Source organism: Ambystoma mexicanum, chromosome 1q (genome assembly GCF_040938575.1).
Source record: "Ambystoma mexicanum isolate Mex_15411 chromosome 1q, UKY_AmexF1_1, whole genome shotgun sequence".
Lineage (NCBI taxonomy): Eukaryota > Metazoa > Chordata > Amphibia > Caudata > Ambystomatidae > Ambystoma > Ambystoma mexicanum.
The window spans coordinates 227,005,618-227,025,625 of record NC_090922.1 but is presented as its reverse complement, the minus strand read 5'-3'; the positions used below and the strand labels follow the sequence as shown (position 1 = coordinate 227,025,625).

Sequence of the window (20,008 nt, the reverse complement as noted above, 5' to 3'; positions counted from 1 at the left end):
ACGCTGGCATAAAGTCCAGTTGCTGATTCCCAAATGGTTTCCACTAGATCCAGTTGCTCACATATTTATCTCCCTCCCTGTGCACTGCACCACCCCCTCTATCCCTGTCCACACTTATGCAGAGAGTGCGCTGCGAGCTGCGCACTTTACTTCCCGTCTTGCCCATCTTTTCCTCTCTACTCGTGGCCCCTTCTTTCCCTCATTCCTCATTATATACAATGGCAACCGGCTGCCACCTCAGGGCTGCTATTGTATGTTCTATGACATTGGAAGAATAAACAAATTTAAAACGATAAACCCGAGATCATAATATGATATGAAATATGATATGATCTGATATGAAATACGTATATCATGAAATACACGCATGCAACAGTGGTGGGTAAGGATATTAATCTCCGGGGAAAAGGGACCCTGTGCGGCTAGCAACCCACTGAAGGATTCCCTGCATAACTACACGTGCATTGGGGGATCTGCAACCTGGGGCTCTGATGATGTTTTGGACTAGAACTCCCAGAATCCCTCACCATTAACTAGGAAGGGTATGGCTACTGGCACTTGCAGTCCAAAACATCTGGCGCACCACAGGTTGAAACCCCCTGATTTAGAAGCTGCATAAGGCACATTTTTGGGGCACATGACATATGATGACAGCAGCTGCATGGGTGAGTTATATCTAGCTTACCATATAGTGACTGTACCAGGCAGACAATGGCATTCTTGGGACATTTTTGCACTTCATATATGAAAGTCACAACTCATTGACTTTTCCAATGCATGTTTTCTACAAAGCATTGCTTGAAAAATCTGTGAACTGCAAACCGAGAAGGGGATTGAGGGCGGGCGGGGGGAAGAGAGGGGTCAAGGGGCAAGGGGGCGAGGGGTATGGTAATATTGCCGGCCCTTCAACATAGTCGTAGTCCAACACTGTAACTCATTTGCTGCCCTCTCCACGAATCTCATTTACACTTGCTCAGTGGAAGCAGACTATGTGGTAATGTACCTGTTCCTCTGCGTCTTCAACGACAACAAGCTGCGCTTCCATCTGCCGGCATTGGGCTCTGCTGTCTGTCCAGTTCATTGGGACCACGTGATAGAAATAGCAGTTTCCAGCATGGTAGACCCAGTTCCCGCGGCAGTATTTGCAGCGTTTGCCTGTCCATTAAGGGAACACAGAAAGCAATGGTCATATTAACAATAATTCGGGAACACATGCTGTGTGTTTTGATATTTTCTTTTCTGTCGTTTAACCAAAAACCTGATTTATTACTCTCCAAGAAGCAGGGAACAGCCCTACTCACTGGTTTGAAAGTTAGTACATTTACCCACGTCACACAAATTATTTGAGGACAGCATTGCTTCCCGATTGCTCGTTGAATTCCATGTACGTTTCTATCTTGGCACCAGCTACTGTCTCCCTATCGCAGAGGCTCCTTTTGTGTGTTTTGTCGCTAATGCAGTAACTTTGAGGATCCAGCAGGAGGCAGTACTATTGCATGGATTACAGGTAGCCCATGCAGTGATGTGTGACAATGTGTGCTCTGTACCGTGCAATTCCGTTAATCACAAGGCATGCCATAAACAGCTTGGCTTCCCTCGCTCGGCCTATGGTATGTGCCACTTGTAATTCCACTATGGACTTCATTGCCACTTGTCCACATTATCACTAGTGGCCGCTGCAGTAATAAAGGCAGTCCACCTCTTTGCAAGCAAACCGCAGGCACAAAGGTAATTGGATGTGGATTTGCAGAAAAACGCAAGCAGTATTTCAAGAAAGGGAGAATTTTAAGGCTGCCATGTTCAGGGCAGTCTTCTCCCTGGCCTTTTTTGCTGGTCCCGTACAATAAAGAAAGGCAGAGCAAGGGTTTTTTGAGATTGGAGGACGTCACAGTGGCAGAGGAGTGGGCACAGCTGCATCTAAGATGGTCCAAAACTGATCAGGGAGGGAAGGGAAGAGTAATCACCCTCCCCTGCATTAAGGGAGGCCCATGCTGTCCCGTGACATGTCTAGCAATACACCTGAGCATAAGACCCCAGGGAAGGTCAGGTGCACCACTCTTCCTACATAATGACAGGGCTGCCCTGAGCAGGTACCAGTTTAAAACCATACTGGACCTGGCACAAAAAGACCTCCGAGCAACAGAAGGGGTCTTTGGAACAAACTCGTTCAGAATTGAAGAGATCACCTCAGCAACAGGGCTGGGGATGATGCCGGAAGCAATTAAAAGGATAACGGGATGGACGTCTAACTACTTTAAAAGATGCATAACCCTGGATAAAATGTGACACTAATTCATTCCCGTTTCCCATCTCTCCTCATCAAACAGCAGCCAAAAGGAGCAGGAGGACAGTTTGGGTGGTGGGGCACTGTTAAGACGGATTTCTGAACTCTGTCCTGGTGGCGCAGAAGTTCAGAAGGCCAACCTAATTACTTGGAACAGGGTAACCTCTGGACAAGCCAGACCAATCAAGGTAGCGATCGCGGCGGTCAAGACTAGGTCTCAAGAGGGGTGAGGGTGACTGAAAGCCCGCAATGAGCACACAAAGCAAGAGCGCTTACAAACTACTCCAAACAGTTGTTATATCAAAAATAGATACACATTTATTTTAAGGCCTTTAAAACAATGACCGTAGCGAGAAAATCACAATATCACAATATTAAACCAACACATACCATATCAACACAATATACACACAAATACAACAGTCGCTAGCGTCATAAGCACGAAATATGTAGTCCACCTGCAAGGGAAGGAAAACAGGCAGTGCGATAACGTTTTAGACTCAGTTCGCCTTCAGAGGCACCTAACTAGATGGAAGTCCGAGCCCTGCGAAGAGTGGAGCCTTGTGCTCAAAGTACCTGCCACGCCGGTGCCAACGGGCAAAAGGGGAAGCTCTTCGGAGGAAGTCAGGCAGTTCGGGTTAGTGCCCAGCAGAAGGAGAACAGGTGCCGCAACTCAAGCGCAGCCTCCACAGCGGGCAGAAGCAGAGCGCGAGTACGGCCAAAAGGGTGCTGTTTTTACACAGCGGGGAAAAGCAATGGGCTACTGCAGGAGGGCGACCAGATCCTAGCTAAACTACTCACCGGTCCCCGAAGCAAGCAGACCCAGGCTTCTCCACGTTAGTTTCAGCAGCTGGCAGGTTCAGAAGAGCAGGGAACGCCTCGTAGTCGTGTAGAGCAAAAAGACGTCCCAATCGACGAAACCAGCACAGTTTGTTGCCGCAGCAGGACAACGGAGCGGCCGTGTGTATTCGAGCCAAATGTACACTCCTCCCTTCAGACTTGGGAACGCCAAGTGTACGAAGCGTGGGAGAGTGACAAGGACTCGGAATACAACACAACCTGGCGGCGGTTACAGAGCAGGACTCCCTTGTAAGCTGGTCAGTCAACTGGATGGCCCAGAGACACTTCCGAAGGCTTACTTGGCAGGAGATGATGAAGTCGCCGGGAATAGCTGTTCCTGCTATTCCAAAGGTCGAAGCACCAGTACAGGCCTTCTGGTTCGATCAAAGGAGGAAAGGGTTTCACAGGACGACAGCAGTGCAAAGGAGGATTCCTTCAGCGGGTCACCAGCGATTCCTCGGTCCAGCCTCTTGGTTGCAGGATACTTGGCTCCTGTATTCCTTCGTTCGTGAGAACTCAGGAGATCGACATGGTAGTGGTGTTTCCAGCTCCCTCTTATCCACGGTTCCCTTCGCGCCAAAACGGAGGGGAGCCAATGGGAGATCCGCTCATCAACACACATACCATACGTGGACCAATCACGGACCACGGTGGTCCCAGGCATTCACACCACCCCAGACTCTCTGGCACCCAGGATGTGTATTGGGACCAGACATCCCAGCCCACACCCTGGAGGTACACAAACGACATGTAGAAGCCCGCGAAAGCAACCACGTTTCGCGGGAAAGTACATGCCCAAATAAGGAAGGCCCCGGGTCGCCCGACCTGGGGAAGGTGAAGGGAGCAAGACGGTCAGTGGACAGGACAAAGGAGCCTCGTGGTCTGGCCATTTTGGGAGCCAGGCCACCATTTTGGGTTCAGTGCGAAAAACGTGCTCAGAACGCAAAAAGGAGCTCAAAATAAACAAAACGATCGCTGCCACCATTCGAGTCCCTGAATGACTTGCACCGATCAAATACCATCCTAAAAGAGTATCTAGGGCCTGTAGAAGGCTAGAGACCTAAGAGAGCTGTAACTTAGCTTACAGTGCCCTCTTGTGTCATGTTGCACTAAAGCCGCAACACGATAAAAGAAACTACGGGAAACAGCGTTCCCCGGTACTGACTGTCTTAAGGGCATGTCAGTTTCCCCGTAAGAAAGGAGCGAAAGCCCAGAGGAGTGCGGCAGAAGGCTGCACTTCTCTGGCAAAGTCAAGAACAAGGTGCAAAACAACAGCAAAAAGTTTAGGGGTTGAGACATGGAAGGAAAATTACCTACAATTACGAAATCTTTCCTAACACTCGCCCCTCCCAGACTATGGACAGGGGGAACTAATCCACCCCTGGATGAGTCTCTTGTTCAGGTCGGTTAAACATTCTGGACAACCCATCAGCATTGCTATGTTGGACACCTGGCCTATGCTCAATAGTGAAGTCGAAGCCTTGTAGACTTATGGACCACCTAAGCAACTTTGGATTCTCCCCCTTCATGTTCATTAGCCACTTTAACGGCTTATGGTCAGTCTGCACAGTGAAGTGGGTCCCATAGAGGTAGGGCCTCAGCTTCCTTAGGGCCCACACAACAGAGAAACATTCTTTCTCTACCGTGGACTATCTGAGATCTCTGTCCTTAAGCTGGCGACTAATAAAACCGATAGGGTGTTCCTTACCTTTCTATTCTACTTGTGATAGTACAGCTCCTATCCCAGTGTCAGAGGCATCCGTCTGCACGATAAAAGGTCTTTGATAATCAGGGGCCCTGAGGACAGGGGCCTTGCACAAGGAGTCTTTCAAGCCATTGAAGGCCTTCTCACACTCGTCGGTCCAAGTTACCTTCTTGGGTTTCTTCGGAGTAGTGAGGGCAGTCAGAGGAGCAGCTATGGTGCCATAGTCTGCCATAAAATTGCGATAATACCCCGTGAGTCCTAAGAAGGCTCTCACTTGGGTTTGCGTAGTGGGGGTAGGCCAGTCTTGTACTGCTTGTACTTTACTGGGTAGAGGCTGTATCCACCTACTTCATGTCCAAGGTAAACCACTGAGCCTTGTCCAATCTGGCATTTACTAGCCTTTATGGTCAAGTGGGCTTTCTGAAGAGCCTGGAGCACAATCCCGAGGTGTTTCACATGGTCTTCCCAGGTGGCACTGAAAACTGCTATATCGTCCAGATATGCAAGACAGAATTCGTCCAACCCATTCAACACATGATTCACAAGCCTCTGGAAAGTGGCAGGTGCATTCTTCAACCCGAACGGCATTACCCGGAATTGGTAAAAGCCGTCTGGAGTAGAAAATGCTGTCTTCTCCTTGGCATGCTCTGCTAAAGCTATTTGCCAATAGCCAGCAGTGAGGTCAAACGTGCTGAGGTACTTGGAGGCACCCAAAGTATCCACCAGCTCATCTGTTCGAGGCAAGGGGTGTGCGTCTGTCTTGGTGACAGCATTCAGAGCCCTGTAATCCACGCAGAACCTCAATTCAGAAGTGCCTGCCTTTGGAACCAACACCACAGGGCTGGACCAAGGACGACTAGAGGGTTCAATCACCCCAAGATCTAACATCTTGTTGACCTCGGTCTTAATATAAGACCGTACTTTGTCTGACATCCTGTATCCCCTACTTTTGGTAGGTACACTGTCTCCTGTGTCAATGTTATGTTTGCACCAAGGTGTCAAACCAGGCGACTGTGAAAACAGGGGGGAAAACTGCCTAAGCAAACTTTTCACCTCAGCCTGCTGATCAGAAGTCAGGTGAGGGGCCACTCGGACACCCTCAAAGGAGCTATCTGAAGGACCGCCTTGGAACAGGTCAGGAAGAGGTTCAGACTCCTCTTCCTCAACGTCTGAAGCCAGTAGCAGTGCTGCGATTTCGACTCTTGGGACGAAAGCCTTCAGCCTATTCACGTGAAACACTTTTGGAGCCTGTCCAGGCCTTCCAAGGTCCACTAAATAGTTAACCTCACCCAGGGGCTCCACCACTGTGTAAGGGCCTGACCATTTGTCCTGTAAAGCTCGAGGCCTTATGGGATTCATGATCAGGACTTGCTGACCAGGTGTAAAGTTGATGAGGGAAGCTTTCTGGTCTTACCAATGTTTCACCAGCGCTTGCCCTGCCTTCAATTTATCACTAGCCAAGCCCATCAGAAGTACCATCCGTTTTCTGAGCCCTAGCACATAATCAACTACGTTGGTAGTAACAGGGGGAGTGGGCATCTCCCATCCCTCTTTGACGATGGCTAAGGGTCCCCGTACGGGATGACCGAACAGAAGTTCGAAGGGGCTGAAGCCAACACCCTCCTGTGGTACCTCTCGGTAGGCAAACAGTAAGCATGGTAAAAGAAGATCCCATTTTCTTCTCTGAGGCTCCTCCAGAGCCCCAATCATGCTCTTTAACGTTCTGTTGAAACGTTCCACCAGACCATTGGTCTGGGGGTGGTATGCAGAAGAGAACTTGTAGGTGACCCCACATTCTTTCCACATAGCCTGCATATACTTCGACATAAAGTTGCTGCCACGATCTGACACAACTTCTTTAGGGAAGCCAACCCTAGTAAATATGCCGAGTAAAGCTTTTGCAACTGACTTGGCAGTTACAGTTTTCAATGGGATGGCCTCAGGATACCTGGTTGCATGTTCGACCAGCACCAGGATAAACCTATTGCCCGAGGATGTTTGCGGGTCAAGGGGACCAACGATGTCGATCCCTACCCTTTCAAATGGTACCCCCACAACTGGGAGCGGTACCAACGGAGCTTGGATTGTCGCGCCAACCTTACCAGACAACTGGTAGGAGGCACAACTCCTGCAGTGACTTTCTACTTGCACCCCCATCTTGGGCCAGTAGAAGTGCATGGATAACCTTTGCTTGGTCCTCTTCATACCAAGGTGACCAGCAAGGGGAACTTCATGCGCCAACTGCAGGAGGAAGGGCCTAACAGCAAGGGGAACCACCAACCTCCTATGGTCTCCTTCTGTAGACTCTGTGGGCTCACTATACAGGAGTCCACCTTCCCAATAAATCGTATGCTTCCCAGGAGGTTCACCCTCAAGCTGGGAGCAGGCCTGTCTCCTTAGGCCTTCCAGAGATGGGCACTCACGTTGGCCTTTACTGAATTCGTCCCTATCAGGACCTCCTTCAACTAACAAGTCTTTTAGTTCAGGATGATCGTTGGGGTCGAATACTGCAGGCATCGCCACCTCCTCGTCAGGCCCGGGCGATTGACCAACTTCCTCCACCGCAGTGGTAGGCGAGCTCGGGGGAATATTCTCTTTCCCTCGTTTTGACTTGCAGACTCCTTTCGCCTTGGGTTTCCCCTTTGGCTGGGGCGGCGTATTGGACTTGGCCAATGCTGCCCGTGCTTGAGACCGTGTGTAGGGTCTTTCGGCAGTGTCTCCTACGAGCCCTAAAGCTCTGAGATCATTACCCAACAAGACCTTTCCCGGGACGTTTCTCTGAATGCTCACTGGAATCCTGACTGCTGTACCATTTAAAGTAAGATTTACAGGTATTACGGGAAACATACGGAGGGGGCCGTCAACCAACTTAGTGGGCATCAGAGTAGCTCTGGCAACTTCCTCTGAGTCTACCAAGGTAGAATCCACTACAGTGCGACTGCACCCACTATCCCTAAGAGCTGGAGTATCTACTCCATTGATCAGCACACTGTCTTTAAAGTAGTGCTTGGTATTATCCGGAATCCTAGCATAAGCCTCTGCGACTTTAGGCTCCCAGGAACCCAGGGACACTAAAACTACCTCAGCCTCTATCCCGCTGGGAAATGAGTCTGAGGAGAAGGATGCTCCTGTAATCTCTTCTTCCTCGTAGGAGGAGAAGGCCAGATTAGCGGAGTGGACCCCCAAAGGTCTAACCTTACAACGGGGATCCCCCTTCACGTGGTCAGTTGCTCCACAAGAAAAACAAGCCCCAGTGGGTCTGTTTACGTAGGGAGGCTTATTGTAACCAGAGTTCTGTTTCGGAGGCGGACCTCCACTGCCCTGTGAGTTCTCTTGTGTCTTACCCTTGTTTTTCTTTTTGTGGCCCTTATGGGAAGAAGATTTAGCAGATTCCCCACCCTCCATATCTTTGGACTTTTTCCCTTCCTCCTGCTTACCAGGATGAGTTTTGTCCTTATGGGACACTCGATGTGACACCCATAAGTCTGCTGCAATGGCCAGCTTCTTAGGATCTATCTCCTTCGAATCGGCCAAATGCTGCTTAAGCTCCGGGGAAGAAGAAGCAAAAATATGTTCCAGCATGACAAGATTTATCATGCCTTCGAAGGTAGAAACCTTATAACCTTCAACCCAGCCAGTTAAGTTTTTCAAAGATTCAGCGACATAAGATACCCAAGTACCACCTTCCTTTTTCTTATACTCTCGAAAACGCTTTAAATATTGGGCCGGAGTCTTCCCAAACTTTAAAATGAGAGTTTGCTTTAACATTGCGAAATCAGCTCGCTCAGCCTTCGACATTTCCATAATGGCACTACAGCCAGAATGGGGCAGTCTACTGAGCAACCACGCAATCTTATCAGCATTGTCAACTTCTTGAACTTCACATGCATACTCAAACGCATTCAGCCAGTCCATAATGTCATTCCTTTCTTCATACACACTGAGCAGATCTTTCGGAAACCGTGGATGAGAGGAAGCCCCAGACCCATGTCCAGGACCCTTGGACCCATTTGCAACCTGAAGCTTGGCCAGTTCCAACTGGTGATCCCTGTCTTTTTGTTTTTCTGCCTGTTCGATTTTTAGTTTGGCTATGCTGAATTCAAGCTCCTGCTGCCTAAACCGCAGCTCTTGCTTCTTGAATTCAAGCATAGCCTCCCCATCAGCACTGGCAGAGGAAACATTAGACATCTCGTCCTCCCTGTCCTCGTGGTCGCGATGGATCAGTGCGGCGGCAGAACCGTCGGTTCTACCAGTGAGAGCAGCCCCACCACCTTCCGCACTGTCCTCAGAAGTTATAGCGTCAAGCTGCGCTTCTTGCCACGCCACGATTCTTTGGATCATTTCCAATTTAGTGCCTTGAGAGGAAACACCTCTCTCCGCACACATCTTCTTCAATGTTTCTGATTTGGAAGCATTTAAAGTTAACAAGGTATTTGTTTCCATACTGTTTGATAGGACTATGGCCTTTTTAAAGTTATACTACAACAATTCACTACGTGTACTGGTTGGAATAACCTGAAATGCCTTAGTTCGTGCGCAACACTGGATGCCTTCAGTCGTATCCCACCGCTGTACACCAATTTGTTAAGACGGATTTCTGAACTCTGTCCTGGTGGCGCAGAAGTTCAGAAGGCCAACCTAATTACTTGGAACAGGGTAACCTCTGGACAAGCCAGACCAATCAAGGTAGCGATCGCAGCGGTCAAGACTAGGTCTCAAGAGGGGTGAGGGTGACTGAAAGCCCGCAATGAGCACACAAAGCAAGAGCGCTTACAAACTACTCCAAACAGTTGTTATATCAAAAATAGATACACATTTATTTTAAGGCCTTTAAAACAATGACCGTAGCGAGAAAATCACAATATCACAATATTAAACCAACACATACCATATCAACACAATATACACACAAATACAACAGTCGCTAGCGTTATAAGCACGAAATATGTAGTCCACCTGCAAGGGAAGGAAAACAGGCAGTGCGATAACGTTTTAGACTCAGTTCGCCTTCAGAGGCACCTAACTAGATGGAAGTCCGAGCCCTGCGAAGAGTGGAGCCTTGTGCTCAAAGTACCTGCCACGCCGGTGCCAACGGGCAAAAGGGGAAGCTCTTCGGAGGAAGTCAGGCAGTTCGGGTTAGTGCCCAGCAGAAGGAGAACAGGTGCCGCAACTCAAGCGCAGCCTCCACAGCGGGCAGAAGCAGAGCGCGAGTACGGCCAAAAGGGTGCTGTTTTTACACAGCGGGGAAAAGCAATGGGCTACTGCAGGAGGGCGACCAGATCCTAGCTAAACTACTCACCGGTCCCCGAAGCAAGCAGACCCAGGCTTCTCCACGTTAGTTTCAGCAGCTGGCAGGTTCAGAAGAGCAGGGAACGCCTCGTAGTCGTGTAGAGCAAAAAGACGTCCCAATCGACGAAACCAGCACAGTTTGTTGCCGCAGCAGGACAACGGAGCGGCCGTGTGTATTCGAGCCAAATGTACACTCCTCCCTTCAGACTTGGGAACGCCAAGTGTACGAAGCGTGGGAGAGTGACAAGGACTCGGAATACAACACAACCTGGCGGCGGTTACAGAGCAGGACTCCCTTGTAAGCTGGTCAGTCAACTGGATGGCCCAGAGACACTTCCGAAGGCTTACTTGGCAGGAGATGATGAAGTCGCCGGGAATAGCTGTTCCTGCTATTCCAAAGGTCGAAGCACCAGTACAGGCCTTCTGGTTCGATCAAAGGAGGAAAGGGTTTCACAGGACGACAGCAGTGCAAAGGAGGATTCCTTCAGCGGGTCACCAGCGATTCCTCGGTCCAGCCTCTTGGTTGCAGGATACTTGGCTCCTGTATTCCTTCGTTCGTGAGAACTCAGGAGATCGACATGGTAGTGGTGTTTCCAGCTCCCTCTTATCCACGGTTCCCTTCGCGCCAAAACGGAGGGGAGCCAATGGGAGATCCGCTCATCAACACACATACCATACGTGGACCAATCACGGACCACAGTGGTCCCAGGCATTCACACCACCCCAGACTCTCTGGCACCCAGGATGTGTATTGGGACCAGACATCCCAGCCCACACCCTGGAGGTACACAAACGACATGTAGAAGCCCGCGAAAGCAACCACGTTTCGCGGGAAAGTACATGCCCAAATAAGGAAGGCACCGGGTCGCCCGACCTGGGGAAGGTGAAGGGAACAAGACGGTCAGTGGACAGGACAAAGGAGCCTCGTGTCTGGCCATTTTGGGAGCCAGGCCACCATTTTGGGTTCAGTGCGAAAAACGTGCTCAGAACGCCAAAAGGAGCTCAAAATAAACAAAACGATCGCTGCCACCATTCGAGTCCCTGAATGACTTGCACCGATCAAATACCATCCTAAAAGAGTATCTAGGGCCTGTAGAAGGCTAGAGACCTAAGAGAGCTGTAACTTAGCTTACAGTGCCCTCTTGTGTCATGTTGCACTAAAGCCGCAACACGATAAAAGAAACTACGGGAAACAGCGTTCCCCGGTACTGACTGTCTTAAGGGCATGTCAGTTTCCCCGTAAGAAAGGAGCGAAAGCCCAGAGGAGTGCGGCAGAAGGCTGCACTTCTCTGGCAAAGTCAAGAACAAGGTGCAAAACAACAGCAAAAAGTTTAGGGGTTGCCACATGGAAGGAAAATTACCTACAATTACGAAATCTTTCCTAACAGTCACTCATTCGTGACAAGGGCCAAGGCAAGATGGACCCTGGAAAGGGAACAGATGACAGCAAGAGAGTTTAAGATTGGGTAGCATGCGGTTCCATGGATGCGATGGGGCCAGCAGGACGGGTATGTGCAAAAGCTCCTGGCAAAACACCCCAAACCCGACACACTACTGATTCATCTAAGGGGAAACAACCTCACAAGCTGGGGCAGAGGTGTGCTGTTGAGGGAAATGATGGACACTCTGCAAAGATTGAGTGCCCGTTTGGAAGAGATGGAAATCATCTGGTCAGAGATCATACCAAGAGAAACATGGAGAGGAGCAGAGTGCCATTCAGTGGTAGAGAAGTCGAGGAGGAAGTTAAACGGAGCAATGACCTGCAGGGGCAGGGGTTTCACCCAGATCAGGCATGGCCTTATCAACCTAAAGTCACTGAGTACTATGAAGGGGATGGGGTGCACCTATCAATTGCTGGCATGGATCTGTTTTTCTAGAACTTGTGCACAACACTGCTGGAACTATGGGGCCACAGATGGGCGGGGACCCATCAGTGGCGTGGTGGTGTGCAAGCGACCAGTGGCACTGTGAAAACTGCAAATGAGCTTGGGCAAGCGGGAGGCGTTTTTACTCCTCCCAGGATCAGTGCTCCTCTGAGACTTAGCAACAAGGGTGCTGGAGGTATCTAAGAGGGCTCGGCAGTGCTTAATTTGTGGGGGTGGTTGCCGGTTCCCAACACCGGAACTCTTTTTTGGGGACCGGAACATCATTTGGGCGGCTGGCGCACGTGTAATTCCTTTGTTTGTTCAATCACACTTAAACAGTTTGATGTATCATCATAAATCATTCTGCTGCTGGGCTGCTGCTCAGCCTGCTCTCCTTGCAGAGACATGGCTGGCTCCTAGCTGGCTGGGCCTACAGAGTACAACAACAACAAACAGCCAATGAAAACCAACATTCTGTGTTACTATGTAGTATCTGATACATTCTGTATATTCACACAGAATGCACAGTTTTCATTGGCTGTGTTGTTAACTTGTTGACTCCACTCCAGGCTCCCCGTGACATGAGGACGTTGGTGTGTGGGGGTGGGGGTGTCACGTGGGTCTGTTGTTGAGCAGAGGCAGGCAGTGAGCAGCACACTTGTTAAGGCGTGGTGAGTTTGAAACTTGTGTTCTGTGTGTGCTCTGCTCCGCCTTCGCGTCCGGGCCTAAGTTGAGTTCCTCAGGGGCAGGGCAGGCCAGGCAGCCAGGCCACGCTGAACAACGCAGCGCCGCCGGCGGTATAACGGTAAGTGAAAGAAGTTAACTGTTGGACTCACTGTCCAGTGCCGTGTCTCCGCCCGCCGCCGTGAAATGTATATATGCATGCTCAGTTCCACGGCGGCGGGCCGTGCGCGGTGCGCCATGCCATGATCCATGACTGCGAGTGCAGAGTAGACCCCCCCACCGCACCCTCCCAACTTTGACCTGGCCCGGCCGCCGGTGTCGTGTGGCGTCAGGACCATGCAAATGCAATGCTGCATGCATTTCAGGCGCACTGCGCAGCAGTGTGTGTGCACAGTGTGCCACCACTGCCGCCGCGGCCGCCTGCCCCGTGGTGGCCACCCTGCCTGCTCTGCAGCCGGGCTGGCACCAGGGCCTGGCCCGAGTGCGAGTCCAACTCCAGCAGGCCACGGCCCGCGAGGCAAATGCGAGCAGGCCGCGGCCCGCGAGGTAAATGCGGCGGCGGCACTGGCTAATGGGATCAGGATCTGCATGATGCATCAATATTGATGATGCAGATGATCCCATAGCCAGTGCGGCCGCTACCTGCTGGCCCCCGGGGCCGCAATGAAGCCGAGCAGCGTGAAGATGAAGAAGTGCGGAAAGCGGCTGCCCCCGCGCAGCCTTGGTCGGACTTGGAGTCAGACGACCAAGGCTGCCTGGGGGGGACAGTACATGACCACGAATTCCGTATTTATGCATTTCTAATAGTATATGAATAACACGGAATGAGCTATGTGCCCGTCAGACCTTTTCTCCAACCTTTTCTTGGCTTCTGTGAATGTGTCCTTTCCACCTGCCGTAATTTGTATTTGGGAAACTTTCCGTTTGGCCAGAATGCCTACGTTGTTTTTTACCACGATCATCTGCCTTTCTTCCTAGCTGCTGAGAAATGTGTGCTATGATATCCTATCCATCACATCTCATAATCTATGTACAGTACGTGTGTCCTTGTCCTGATTAGTCAGACATTTTTGCACCATTAATGTACACCTGTTTTTGAGTCCAGAACACCTGTAGTGTATTCACATGCAGGAAACCTGTACATGGCAAATTGATGCAAAAAGTGATGGTCGCCAGTCGCCTTCTCTCACTGGTGTTACTTTACTTAGTCATACTCGCTTCGTGAAAAAAAGTGAGAGCGTCAGCCGTGATGTGCTGATGCGGCAAAGTGCTTGAGTTGTGGCGTGGTTCAAAACAGTGTTGCACCCGTGTGATTTGCAAGGAGAAACAGGTATATAAACTCATTTCAGCATGGCGCATGCGCGAAAGTGTGTGCAACAAGAGGTCTGCAATGATCCGCGGGACTATGCGTTGCAGAGCCAAAGCATATCTGTTGCGAATGGAGTAAGTGTTTTGCTATACACTGCTAAATTAGCTCCCACTGTTATGCACACACCCAAGATTTAATTTTTTTTCAACTGGGTGCTTTGTAATGGCTCCCGCTGAGTGCTCAGTGCTGTCAAACAAAGATTTCCACTTTGGACATGACATTGGCCACTTTCCTGGATTTTGGAGGAACGGTGGTGGAAGCGTGGCACTCTGCATGGCTGAATGTTGATCACCCTGGCCTGTACTTTATCAACTTAACCAGATTGTGACGCGCCATTATGGTGGTTTTTTGCATCCATAAGAGGGATCCGGATTTGAACTGTCCCACTAATCAAATGGTATGCTAATTGCCTGTGGAGGAGAGATACTCTTGACCCCTCACGCTGCTGCTCAATCTGCCTTATTTGCTAGAGGTGAACATGTATGCCCAGTCCTGCATTGCATCCCCTGCACTGGCACGTCTGCTGCGTGTGCAGGGCACATCCACTAGGCCACCAGAGTGCTAATTTTGTATCAGAAACATTTCTCTCAGAATTTTGTGCTAAAGTGTATATGTGTGCAGTACATGACAAAAGAACAAACTCAAACTACCCGACTAGTGTGCCTAAAAATGAGAATATTGTACTAGTCAAAATGTCCAGAGAAGATTATTGTGCTACAAGAAGTATGCATCGGAATGCAACACATGAGAAAATACATTTCTGAATACTTAACCAGAAAAAAATCACATCAGTCTAATGTTCTGCATTGTGCTCTAAAATTTGATTTGAAAAGATGTATATTCTTCCTGTGCAGTCTGAATAATAGTGCAACCCAGAATACCAGTGGTTTTAAAATCGTTATTTGAGGTGCCACACACATGCCCGTGCAGCGGTGCAACTAAGTGCTTGGACTGTGGGGCATGCGAATGTACCACAATATTTTTGACACATTGGCTGGGGTTTATACTGCTGGTTCTTTCCCACCATTTGTCACCTTAACAGCTGTTGGCTAGCTAATTATCCACCAGAGATGCACTCAGATACACTCAGAGCCATTTGGGAAACAGGGCGGTGGGAGGGTGTGGGCAGTGGGGGGTCATTCTACAAAATTGACAAATAAGATAAGATCCACAGGTGTGCAACAATTTTCAAATGCATTATCACTTCGAAGACAGCAATTATGGTCCAGATGTCTAACGAGTGTGTTCTAGAATTTAGAAGTGTGTTCAAATGCACTCTTTTGCCTTTGGGGTTGCCGGAATGCTGGAACCACTACATCTACCATAACAAGTAAGTGTTTTCCAACTTTAAAGCATTATACTTTCTCAACCCATATGTGCCCTTCCCCATCCATCCCACTACTAGCCAGTGCCAGCAGTTGCTGCAGCGCCAAACATGTGACATGGAGCAGCAGCAGTGTGATGGGCTGCTGGTGGGCCGATCTAGGTAGGTCTAGCACTGAACTGGCGTCTGGCGCGGGCGGCGCATCCGCACTGCGGGGCGGCGCTGCGCCCGCAATTATGGGGCCAATATCTTTTGGGCACTGGCACTTATATTTTTACAAATTAAGCACTGCCCCTCACTCTGTAGACACAGAGAGCAAACTAAGTCCACAGGGCTATGGGCGACTTCTTAAAAAAACATGATTAATACTAAAAGAAATATATTGATGTTGTGGTGGAACATTGTTTTTGAAGACCTGCAAGTTCCAATTAGCAAAACAAATAATATGTGTAATGTGGTGCGCGACCGTGGTTAAAAAGCCAAACATGTCTAGTGTCCTGTTGGCACCTGCCCTCCACTGCAGGACTTTCAATATGATTTTACAATTACTAAAAACAACTTTTTTGTAGGAGTGCCAAGACCTCCTTGAATGGTATGGTCACCACTTTACAAAATGCCAACAGTCCTCCTGGTGCCTTCTCTGACACAGGGCCTTCAATTTGAAATTAAATGCACAGACAACTTTTGTTATTTTAATAAGTCACTTGGGAAGAAAGCGGTAGATAGCGTCAAGATGCTCCAATGGACCAATCAAAATCACTTTGTGCCTCGGGGTGCCTCTAGAACACACTCCATCAAGAGCTCTGGCAACGAGCGCCGAAGCACTCTCCAGCCAGACCTTCAAAGCGAGTGCAGCTCTCTGCAGTGGAAGCCATGCAGAGAGCTGCTAGTGTGGCGAAGAGATACTTATGGTTCTCTTAAGGAAGCAGCAACGAAGAAAACAGCAACATAACCAAGACAGTTAATAGAATCGGAAGCTTCACTTATCAGTTTTGACTTCTTTTCTTTGGGAAGTGTGATCTGAGTGCTAAACCAATTCTTCAATTTGCTGAACTCCACATTGGCTGGATTTCCCCTTTCCTCACAGGATCATCTCAATTATTTTTCAAGAGAGGAGATAGTTTGCTGATCACTTTCCCTGTGTTTAGCCCTTTTCAAGGATGTAATTTAGCCCACAGCAATGATATGATAGGTTATTTATAAGGTGCTTAATACCCAGAGGTTTCTAAGTGCGGACCTGGGGATCGAACCTGTGTTGCTCTGTTTCGTCTTGCTATCAAGGCGAGCACATTGCCCCTGAGCTATCCTCCCGAGCTAGACACCTTCCAAGGATCCTCTGTAAGGTTTAAGGTCCTCACAATTCCAGATCTTAATCCAATAAATGAGAGGTCTTAATCTTATTGTTTATGTAGCTCCATCTTAATTGGTAAGGGTGGGCCAATCATTTATTTCACAATCTACCAAACCTGCATTTTGTTTTCACGTTCTCTAAAATACAATTTGAATACATGGATTAAACAAACATCAATATGTCCTCCTGTCCTCTCTTGACAATAACACTTCTTAAAAAACAATCAGAATTACTGTAAATTACAGAAACTTACGTTTCATTCTTTTCTGTGTCACCAAATGTGTGATTTGCTTCCACCCACTGTGAAAGGTAGAGTGCTCACTGCTCTCCCCCATAAAGCACGGGTCTGTTTCAGTGGCCCTGTGCAGATGTAGACAAAGTAATTGACCTGTGTTCTCAAAATGCAGCAACCAAAAACGATGTGACACTTGGCAGACGAGTTTGGGGTGCTGCCCCCCATTCCATTTGGCACGTCTTGATCCTGAGAGGCGAGTGCACCTCTTCTGGGATTTTGAGTGATGCGTGAATGCCTCTTGGAAGCAGAGTGCTGCTAATCATGGAGGGGACCGCGCCGGTTGCGTCGTTCTCATTTGCCTGGTTGCCATGCAGAAGTGCTGTGGCATCTTTTGCACTTCCTCAACAAAATAGCGTTAGCACTTGAGTTTGAATATGAACTTCTTTGGAATTCTGGGGAATTTTTTGTTGCTCCTCTGCACCGCCATGGTGTAGGTACCGCATGGTGACACAGAAGATTTGGGGAGTGGTGGCCATTGCTTTAAAAAAAATGCTGCTGGGTGAAAAGCTAGGATAAGAACTAACATCCCATAATGTGCTAAAACGGACTTTGCTTTGCTTTGGAAACGTTCGTTTTTTTGTTTTTTTTTCTTATTGGAATTTACTCCTACCTGGCACTGCGAGTATCCTGCAACTCTTGCCAGCCCCTTCCCACTTCCTGGAGGAGGTGGAGCCCAGCATCGACCACGTGATCTGTCAGGTAACATCAGCTGGACTGAAAAGTCCGCCCCAGCCACCCTTGCGGCGTTAAGCCCTGGAGGCAGTAAGGGCTGGAGAGAAACGCTGTTGAGCTGTTTGACTGTGACCTGTGCCTGTTCTGTGAGTATTACAGGTTTGAAGTTCCCTTGTATTAACGCTGGCCCTGAATTTTCATACGTCACTGGGGTAAGGGGGGAGAGTCGGACTCTGGCAGCTCCTTAAGCTGTCGGGCGTTCCTTACCCGGTGACTGGGCGCTGGCTAAACATTTTCCGGATGACAAGTTTAAGTGATACAAGTGAAAAAATCACGGGAAAAAGTAAACCTTTTATACTGAAAACTGGAATGCCTCTTAATGTCATGGTAACACGAGCATAAGTTACGCTACAACCATCTCCAGCAAAACCTTCGCCAACAATTGCGATGAAGAGGAAAATTAGCGGATGCCCAATTGTAATACCAGACAAACGTATGGCTCTAGGAGACATCCGTGAGTTCTGTACCTTAATTACATATGACCTAACTTCCAAAAGCCCTAATTTTAGTAATGGTATGTTCCCTGACCTGCGTGATGATACGAATTTAATTCCAGTAGCGAACATCACAATATCTGACACACAAATCATGTCTGAAATTACAGATATGACGGTGAATGCAGCTAAACAAAATGATGTGACAAAACTACCTGAAATCGTTAAAGAAGTGATAGATCTGCAGAAACAGATAAGTGACCCAGAAAATATGGAAAATGAAGTATTGGAATTAGACAAGGTGGAGGCAGACTTACAAAGTAATGAGATTTCTGCTATAAACATATCAGAATCCCAAAATAAAAATAAAATGTTTACACCGGTAAATAAAATAACTATGGCGGAAGCTAAAATCAGCCTTTACCAGTCACGAGCCTGTTTGACCTCTTAAGTAGCGAATCAATGCAACAATCTAGATCTTTTGCACGACCAACTCCGCAAAAGACCGTTGCTCCTTGTAACTCTTCCACTACTTCTACACCTCGAAAAGTTGCTGAAAAAAGGGTTGCCTTATTAGATATTACTTTGCAGGCTATGAATACAACAATAATGACTATGTCCAAACTATTTAATACACTAGAAGCAAAAATAGGGAAACAGGAAAAAAAGATTGATGCCATCAGAAGATGGATGAAAGATTGGGAGGCAAAACAGAAGGCAAAAAAGATGTTTTGAATATGGATACATCTACTGAAAAACAAACCATCAACAAAATACCAAAAGATGTAGACATGCCAACAAATCTAACCCCTACTCTAGCCACTAAGCCTCTCCCTTTCTTCAAAGATATAATTCGTCCAGTTACATTAGAAGATCAAAAAGAAGATGTACATGGACCAAGTGATGAATCGTCAGCTCAAGTAAGTGTTACACCTAAAACAGGACTAACATATAACATATTTGAAAGACAAACAAACGAGAACTTGGCCAACAATAATCTAAATTCAGAAAAATCAAATTTCAAGACAAAGATACAAAATAGAACCAAGAATCAGGAAAAAAAAACAAATATTAAAAATTTTATTCAACGGCTGAAAAGTTTTAAACTTGCAACCAGAACGGACAGTCGGGCTTCACTGCGGCATAATCATCTAACAAAGTTAAGACAAGAAGCCTCTATAAAAAAAGCAGACAGCAACAAGGACTATAAGGAACAGACAACACAAGAAGAAATACTGAAAACTGATACAAGTCTATTTCCTGTACAACCATCCCTTAAAGAAAATCTAAAAAAACAGACAACAAAACTCTCTACTCAGATGATATTTTAAAAGATATAAGAGCAGAGCTAAAAAGATCTCTTGATGATTATATGAAATTTAAGGAGGGATTTTCTAATCCAAAAGAGTCCACGACAACAGAAATTGAAATCCCTAATTCTGGACATGAAAAAACCTTGATATCAGCAGAGAAACATCTGGAGTGTAGTACAAAAATACCACTAATTCATGAAGCACAAAAAATTGCTGTCAAGATCTCAGAGACTAACTTCAGTGAGCCAATACCCTATAGTAAAGCTCAAACCATAACAGATAGTAGTATGGAAAAAAACTTCCACACCATAATTCACAAAGCAATGGACGAGTATTTTCAATTGAACTATCAGGGATTGAACAAGGAAGTGGAACCAAAAGATAATCAAAAAAATAAAATTGAAACACAAGGAGGAAAAGTGGGAACAGTCATAGATTCGACCAAACAAGTAACGAAGGAAGGCTTGCAGAACCAAAAACAAAATCTTTAAGAGATTCTAAACACAAGCTTAATCCAAATATG

The 20,008-nt window shown here is 47.8% G+C and overlaps 1 protein-coding gene across 1 annotated transcript in view; it reads right to left on the bottom strand.

Moving 5' to 3' along the window:
* Nucleotides 1-20,008, bottom strand: part of LOC138521181 (CD209 antigen-like protein C) — a 307,261-nt gene that overhangs the window by 83,205 nt on the left and 204,048 nt on the right. The window contains exon 4 of the mRNA XM_069633806.1: nucleotides 1,004-1,155. Within this exon, the coding sequence (XP_069489907.1) occupies nucleotides 1,004-1,155 (152 nt within the window). The remainder of the gene's footprint in view (nucleotides 1-1,003; nucleotides 1,156-20,008) is intronic.